This window comes from Bos indicus x Bos taurus, chromosome 11 (genome assembly GCF_003369695.1).
Source record: "Bos indicus x Bos taurus breed Angus x Brahman F1 hybrid chromosome 11, Bos_hybrid_MaternalHap_v2.0, whole genome shotgun sequence".
NCBI classification, from domain to species: Eukaryota; Metazoa; Chordata; class Mammalia; order Artiodactyla; family Bovidae; genus Bos; species Bos indicus x Bos taurus.
In genome coordinates this window covers 46,439,904-46,448,136 of record NC_040086.1, presented here as the reverse complement: position 1 = coordinate 46,448,136, position 8,233 = coordinate 46,439,904, and the positions used below count along the sequence as shown (strand labels likewise).

At 48.5% G+C, this 8,233-nt stretch overlaps 1 protein-coding gene across 1 annotated transcript; it reads right to left on the bottom strand.

Moving 5' to 3' along the window:
* Positions 1-2,842: 2,842 nt before the first annotated feature.
* IL36RN (interleukin 36 receptor antagonist) lies at positions 2,843-7,132 on the bottom strand. The gene is made up of 5 exons (XM_027554401.1): positions 7,054-7,132; positions 6,814-6,869; positions 5,398-5,483; positions 4,254-4,381; positions 2,843-4,082 (listed from the first exon to the last, which is right to left on the bottom strand). Exons 2-5 carry the CDS (start codon positions 6,840-6,842, stop codon positions 3,858-3,860), a joined length of 468 nt encoding a protein of 155 aa, XP_027410202.1. The 5' UTR covers positions 6,843-6,869; positions 7,054-7,132; the 3' UTR covers positions 2,843-3,857.
* Between the last annotated feature and the right edge of the window lie 1,101 nt (positions 7,133-8,233).

Sequence of the window (8,233 nt, the reverse complement as noted above, 5' to 3'; positions counted from 1 at the left end):
AGCCTATAGCAATGTTTATAATTGGCTCCAGGATGGGGAAGAAAGGCATTGGGATTTTACAAGGTCTTTGGCACAGTCTAGCTAATAAGAAGGTGGGAACATTAATGAATGTTTGTTAAAGGGGAGAGAGTCACCCATAAAGCCTTCGCAGAAGCCAAGTGCTGGGACCCTACTCAAAGCTACTGTCATTGATTGGTGGTTTTGGCAGCCAGATAAATGATGCTGGGGTCAGACATCTTCATATCACCTTCCCTTTGGTTCCCATGGGGCTCCATCTAGACTTAGGGAGGCAGAAGAGGCAAGAGTGAGTGTGTCTGAAGGGCCTAAAGACAAATTTTTGTCCGTAGCCAGGCTGTGGCCATCAAGGCAATGTGAGAATGGGAGTTGATGATATTGTGAATAGCCCCTGTTGGGGAAGATGAAAGGGACATCTTTGTTTTTCAACAGGCTCTATTAATTGGTACCAGCTTGATGAGATGAATGTCTAAAGAAATCTACTGCAGTCAGAAGACATTGACCTTAGATTTATCCTGGGATTGAGCAGGTGCCCTGTGCCCTAGACTACAAGGGTATATGACACAGTGTAAGCAGGGCAGGGGTGAAGAACACCTGGGCCTCTGATTGATACTGCTTAATTCAGTCCATCTAGCCACTCATCTGTCCATCCATCCATCTATCCATCAATCCATCAGTTCATCTACCTATTCACCCATCCATCAGTACATCTTCCCATCCACCATCCATCCATCCGTCTACCCATCCATCCACCAATCAGAATATCTACCCATCTATCCACCCACTTACAAGGGGCAGAGATACTTAGGCACGGTATTCTCTGGGGACAAACTGCTTTATTGTAATTCTCCTTCATGGGTCATTTGCAAAGTTTCATAAAGGGCTTGATGAGGACAAGGGAGAGGTCAGTCCTATACCCAGATGTCTGCAGAGTGAGCAATGAAAAAATATGGGCAGAGGTGGAAACAGATTTCTGTTTCCTAAGGCCAATAGTCATTCTTCACCCCTTCTCCCAAACTCTTGTCCCCTCAATGGAAAAGGTCAAAGCACGGAGTATTATACCAGGCAACCAATGAGTGCTCACTGAGCATTAACAAGACCTGTAACAGAAACATGTAAGACATGGTCCCTGTTATTAAGTAGCTTTACAGTCTGACTGGGGAGCTAAGTCATAAACACTTGAAAAGACCAGACTCTAATCTCTGAGCCCAGGGAATACTGAAGACAATAGAGGGGAGAACCTCCTTGAGTAGAAAGATAAATTCCTAGAATTGAAAGGGCTTTAGCCCTTTATATAATTCCTCCTCTTTCAACTACTCCTGTCAGCTCATCCCTGCTAAAGCCCTTTTGAATTCTATCAGCCTACAAGTGATACAGCAATCACATTTGAAGCTGGAAAAAGCTTGAAGAATGAGGAAGAATTTCAGCTGTTCCCTGCAGGGTGGGTCCATTTTGACAGGCAGAAGAGGGTGAAAGAATATTCTGGGTGGAGGAATAGTCTCCACATTTGACACTCTCTGGATTCCAATAATTTGCCAAACATTACACAAGGTGCTTGGAAACAAGCCGGGACAGACTTTACCTTGAGGTGATCTCAGGGGCCTCAGATCCCAGGTCAGCTTATTACAAGGAGCGGGAGTTAGCATACAGGTGAGCACAAAGCACTGTCAGAGCTGATGACCACGGCTCTCAACTCAGCAAGGGCTCCTGGGAGGAGGTGACGATATGAGACCTTTTCTGGGTGTGTGGGCAGACAGTGTGAACCAAGTCTGTTCTCAGCAGCCCTGAGGGGCCTGTGGCCTTGCTGTCTGCTGCCTGAGACCTTATGCTGCTTCTGGGCTGGAGCTGCTGAGGTCCCTGGAGCCAGACCCTCTGGCCTGGCCTCTCCCTTGCTGATCCTTCAGTGGCAGCTGAACCTGCCAGGCTGGTCTGACTGGCAAGGTGCAGAGGGGACACATGGAACTACCATTTGGACCCCTCCTCTGGCTTCTGCTATGATTCCCCACGGTTTAGGCAGAGACCCTGGAGTCACAGCCTCTGGGCCATATGTCTGAAGGTGCAAAGGTAGTTGAGAAAGATCTAAATCTTGTGGAAACAGAATATTCAACCAATTGAGTCTGGTCAGCTTTTAAAACAATATATTTATTTTACTCGGCTGTGTCGGGTCTTAGTTGCCACACTCGGGATTTTGTTATGTCACGTGGAATCCATTGCAGTACACAGACTCTCTAGTTGTGTCACTTGGGCTCTGGTAGTTGTGGCACTGGGGCTTAGTTTCTCTGCATCATGTGGGATCTTAGTTCTCCAACCCGGGATCGAACCCATGTCCCCTGCCTTGCAAAGCAGATTCTTAACCACTGGACCATGAGGGACGTCCCTGGTCAGCTTTTTAAGTTTCATATTTGGGGAAATAAAGGGATGGTGTTCATTTTGAGCAGGACAGTAAAAGCACTGGAGAAAATTGCAATCATAATAAAGTAAATGATTTATTTCTCTTCCCCTCCATACTAGTCATGTATTGCTGGGTAACAAGTGACTTGACCCGAAACCTCAACAACATAAAGCAGGAACACTTATGTTCTCAGAGTTCCTAAGGACTGGGCTGAGCTTAGCTGGGTGACTCTGCTTCAGCCTCTCACTAGGTTACAGTCACTCAGAGGTGCATCACTTGAAGGCCTAGGTGGGCTGGAGGCTGAGCTACTGTCAAGGTCACTTGTGTGGCCGTTGTCAGGAGCCTTTATTTTCCACCACTGGGCCTCCTTATAGGGCTGCTCACACATAGTGGGTGGCTTCCCCCAGAGCAGGTGAACAAAGAAGCAGACCAAGATAGAAGCCACAGTGTCTTTTATAACTTAATCTCACAAACCGCATAACATCACTTCCATTGTGTTCTATTGGTCATGGAAACAACTGTGGTCCAGTGTGGGAGGGAGCACAGGGGTGGGGCATGAATACCAAGCGACTGGGGATCATCAGTCACTCCAGCTTCATTGTAGAACAATTAGAAAATACAGATAAATAAAAAGAAGGAAAGAAAAATCACCTGTAATAGCATTATCCTGACGTTGCTAAAATGGAAGTCAACTCTTTCAGACTTTTGTTTCTATGCCGAAATATACATAAATAGGTTTTTTTTTTTCATTAAATTGCAATTACAAGATATGCTACTTTGTAACTCATTCTTCTCGCTCAATATGTCATGAGCATCTTTCCATGTAAAGAGACATCAGTATCTTGGGTTTTAATCGTGCCTTGGATTTCAAAAGATGTGACATGCCCATCTTCCGTCTTCTGAGTTGGAGCCACTTCCTCAGACACCACCACCCTCTCCCATCCATGGCTGAAACATGAAGGTAGAGAGGGAAAAGGCAGCATATGATGGTGGCTGAATTAAAGAGAAGGGGGCAGGGTCTGTGTCCTCAACTCTATGAACACTCTCCCTCTTCTGCACAGTGGGGACCTCGTGTGGCCGGCTGGTGGCCCTGATAGGCTCAACCAGAGATGTGCTGCCCTGTGGGGCTAACAGCTACCAGGTACTTTATCACAAAGCATGGAGGGTTCCCACCACTCCCCTGACCCTGACTCATTAGAGGTTTATTTCATGGGGCTTTTTCAAGGATTCACACCAGTAGTGCCAATCAGCAGGAGAAGAAACTGTACAAGGCCCCAAATCTCAGAAGGATTTACCCAAACTGGGAAACAAGGGCAGGAAGACTGACAGTATGCCCAGCCCTCAAAAGTGGGGGCCATGAGAGCAGAGGCAGAGTGACACCACGGGTGTCCTCCTACACCTCCAGCCCCTGCCAGAGCTGGCCTGCAGGGAGCCCTGGAGACATGTTGCCCTAGTCACATTGCTGGAAGTAGAAGTCGATGATGGGGTTGTCCCAGCTGGTGTCCTTCGGGAGTTGGGTGATCTGCAGAGGCTGGTCAGCTTCAGGCACTGTACAAAGAAACCAGCCTGGGTAGGCAGCCGACTCAAAGCTGGAGGTGAGCCCCGTGTCCCGCCGGTAGAAGGTGAATTTTTTAGACTTCTCGGCACTGTGGTAGAGCTCCATGATGTTCACTGGCTGCGGACAGAGGGCATGACAGGTGAGGGACAGGAGCAAATGGAACATAAGGAGGCAGAGCCATGATCAACAGAATCCTGCAAGGGAGAGGTGCCCCAGCCACAGCAGCAGCAGCAGCATCTTTGACTTAGTGAAGCCAGAGAGTGGTGAGAGTGCCCCGACAGGACCCACCTCTAGTTTCAGGGTTGGTTCCTGCCCTGTCCCACACGACAGGCACTGGCTCCCACCATGGACGCCCAGGATGACTGGAGAAAGCTTGGCATCCAGAGACCGATTGGGGACAACGCTGATCTCCTCACCTAGAGGAAGAAGGGGATGCGGGAACCTTGACTGCCCTTCCTCTCTCTCCCCAACTGTGGGCTGTATCGGACACCCTCCCCCACGGTTGGGCAGAAGGGGAGCTTCATAGCAGCTGTCATGTAGGGAAGGGTGGTCTCCTAAGGTGGTCCAGTGAACGTCAAGACACATAGGATCTTGAAGATGATACTATCTTCCACCCCCACATCCACTCCATTGTCCAGAAAAAAACTTCAAGTCTCCAAACCCCAAGAGAAATTTGATCACCTCTTTCAACGCCCCTTGACCCTCCAGACTTTTCTGTAACCTGTCTTGATAAAACTCCCAATTAGAGTTATTTGGATATCTTTCTACCCTCCTGTGAGAGTCCTGAGATCAGAAAAAGGTCTCGTTCCTCTCTGTATAATTCCTCCATCTCTCTCTCTCTCTCTCTCTCTCTCATTCTCTCTCTCTCTCTCTCTCTCACACACACACACACACACAACCTCATAGAGAGCTCTACTTGGCCCTAACACCTGGTAAGAGTGTTCCAGGTGTGTGCTGCTTAGTGAGCAGGCCCAGTCATGCTGTGAGCACAAAGGCAGATGGTGCCACCTGCCCCTCTAAGTCCCACCACTCTGAGTGACCAAGGACCCTCAGAGAGCCAAGGGGACCCAGAGTAAAGAGGCAGAAACCCCCTCTCACATGGAAGTAAAGATTTAGACAGCCTGCGTTAGTGCTGTCCTCAGCAAGGGCTACCAGGAAAAGGGATGTTGGACGCAGCTCTACCTACCGAGGAAATGACTAAACAGCCATCTTGGAAAAGAATCCCACCTCTACATAGAGGCTTCTGGTGCATGGCGCCATTCTGGAAAGTGTGGTAGTTCATTTGTCCTTGCTCAGAGCCTGGTTTTTTGATGCCCTATCTACTGTGTCAGGTCTGTAGGTTTGTGCTAGTGTTTTTGAGTCCTCTTCAGAACCCCTCCCTCTGAGCATATAGAGAGACCTAGGGAAGTAGGGTCAGGTTTTGGCCACCAACCTTTAATGACCTTCCCCGCTTGTAGGCCTCCGGCTAGAAGCTGATTATCATGCAGGTAAAGCACCTTCAATGCTGCATCCTTCATTCTGAAATATCAGGACAGGATGACACTCAGTTAGGGGACGGGTTGCTCCAGCTCACCTGGTCTCTCGAGATTCCCCCAATCTCAGGCACTATCGCCCTCTCTTCCCACTGATCCGGAAGTAATGGCACAGCCTCCTCTCCCACCCCTTGGGGCACATACCTATCACCGGGACACCACAGCCTCCTATCTGAGTCTGGACTTTCTCCTTCACCCTCTGCAATCTTTTCTACACTAACCAGACTCTTTGATGTGCCACGTTGGAAAGGAAACTAAACTGTGGGTCAGAGTCCTGGGTTCTCACCCTGGCTCTGCCACCATCGTCACAATAGACAAATGATTCAGTCTCTCTGGGCATGAGTCTCCTCATTGCTAAACTAAGAAGATGGGATAGATGCTGTTCAGGCCTTTTCAAGGTTAAAATGTGCCTTTATCAACTTCTACCTTTACTTCTTCTGCTTGGTGCATTTATTAATATTTCCACTTGCCTATATAGTCCCTACTATGTGAAGGATTTCTTTACATTTAAAATTCTTTCATTTTGTTTTTCAAATTTAATTCACATTTACAATCTCAGTTGATTTTCTGACATCCTGTGAGGTGAAAGATGTATTCTGAAGGGGGTTCTTCCAGATGTCATATGGGGAAAAAAATGTATGCTATATACAAATTGGCTAAATGTTGGCTAAACACAAAGAAATCTCTACTTCAAAGTAACTAATATGCTGAGTTGTGCTACAGTCCTCTTCGAAAGGGGACCTAGAAAACCTATTTTCCACATTTCCTTGACTGAAGAGCACCACTATATAAAGCCACTCATAAGACTGGCTTCTCTTGGGGGGCAAGCTATACTAGACCCTGAGCTCAGTGAGAGCAGGAGTCTTTTCATTCACTGTTCCAAGTCCAGAGTGGAGCGCCTGACTCAGCATAGGCCAGTGGACAGACAGACTGACAGAAGAGTTTTGCTAATGCTATTTTGTCCCAAAGGGCAGTAAGGAAGTAATGCCTGAATCGACTTCACTTCACCACATTGGAGGGCGGGGATGGTAGGTAACAGTAGGGATCCAAGCTCCTAACTGCCTTTCTCATTATGATGGACGAGGCCACAGCTCTTTTCTCATCAGGTAACCCCCAAGAGGGAAGCCTGCCCCAGTCTGGAGAGGCTGGAAGAGATGGTCTAAAGGCAAGAGGTAGGTGCCTGTTCACACCTTTCCAGCCACCCCCACTGTAGGCAATCCTGAGCATCCCCTCAGTGGAAAGACTGGACAACAGGTCTACCTGGAACTGCGCCCCTTCCCACTGGACACGAATCAGTCAGGGGCTCAGATACTCACCGGAAGCACAGCGCCCCGCTCAGGACCATCTTGAGCTTCCCGGTGTGTAGACTCTCCTATTTTGAGATAACAGAAAATCTCAGGTGGAAATGGAGGCTGAGCTGCAGGGGACCTGGGCCCCCTGAGCCCTCCCCACCTCCCCCCTCCACCCTCTGCCCTGGCATGGGAAGAACCCCCAAGGAGCAGGGGAATTCTAGGTCTGGGGTCAGGAGAGGCGAGGCTCAGTTCCCCAGAGGACACCTTGGAATTCTCCTTTCTCCTGACGGAGCCCGTGCTGTCTGCCTGCTCCTCCAAGGTTGCCTCAGCCCTTTTAATGATCCCTAGGGAGGGGCCCCTGAAACTGCCTCAGTCTCGGGAGGAGCAGGATTTCCAGAGTGATTTCATACCACCTTAAGCTTCCAGAAACACCTGCCACTCATTATCTCACTCAGAGAAGGAAAGTTTTAGAAACAGTCTTCTTCTTCGAGCAATTCTGAAGAACTTCCAGGGGCTTTCCAGCCCTTTGTGATCACTGAGCTCCTAGACATCTGGCCCTGCCAGACCCAAGGGAAACATGCAGTGAGCTAGAACAACCCCCTTTCCTCCTTTCTCCCTGCCCTCCTTCCTTCTCTCCCTCTTTCGTTTCCTCCCTCCTTTCCTTCCCTTCTTCCTTCTTTCCTGTATGCCTTTGCCAAGACTATGGAAAATGCTGGAGGTGGAGCTCCCCGCGTGCTTAGGTACTGTTAAGATTATTCATTGTAGAAAAACCTGAAAATCCAGATTGACAAAAAAAAAAAAAAAAGAATTCTTGTCTCCAGCTTGTGTATCATCAGCAAACCAAGAACAATTTTTCCTCTGCACATACATACCTGTAACCATCACTTTACACATACTGCATCCCAGATATGCTCTGTTTAGTCTCTCTGTCCTGTTCGACTCTTTGCGACCCCATGGACTGTAGCTTGCCAGGCTCTTCTGTCCATGGGGTTTCTCCAGGCAACAATTCTGGAGTGGGTTGCCATGCCCTCCTCCAGGGGATCTGTGCAACCCAGGGAAATAATCCAGGTCTCTCGCATTGCAGACGGATTCTTTACCGTCTGAGCCGCCTACCCTACTTTCAACTCGCTTTAGTCACGGAAGCAAAATAGCAGAATCTCTTTTCATATCAAGTACAATGATATACTTCCCTGGTAGCTCATATGGTAAAGTGTCTGCCTGCAATGCAGGAGACGTGGGTTTGATCCCTGGATCGGGAAGATCCCCTGGAGAAGGAAAAGGCAACCCACTTCAGTACTCTCGCCTGGAAAATTCCATGGATGGAGGAGCCTGCTAGGCTACAATCCATGGGATTGCAGAGAGTCAGACACGACTGAGCAACTTCACTGACTGACATAATGATATCAGAATATTGAAAAGCTGCAGAGTATTTCTATGCAACATC

What these genes read in the sequence shown, in the direction of transcription:
- IL36RN (XM_027554401.1), bottom strand. Translation starts at nt 6,842, where the DNA reads ATGGTCCTGAGCGGGGCGCTGTGCTTCCG. An exon ending in AGCGGGGCGCTGTGCTTCCG is followed by an intron (nt 5,484 to 6,813) that starts GTGAGTATCTGA and finishes CTGATATTTCAG; the next exon opens with AATGAAGGATGCAGCATTGA. An exon ending in AACCAACCCTGAAACTAGAG is followed by an intron (nt 4,083 to 4,253) that starts GTGGGTCCTGTC and finishes CTCTGTCCGCAG; the next exon opens with CCAGTGAACATCATGGAGCT.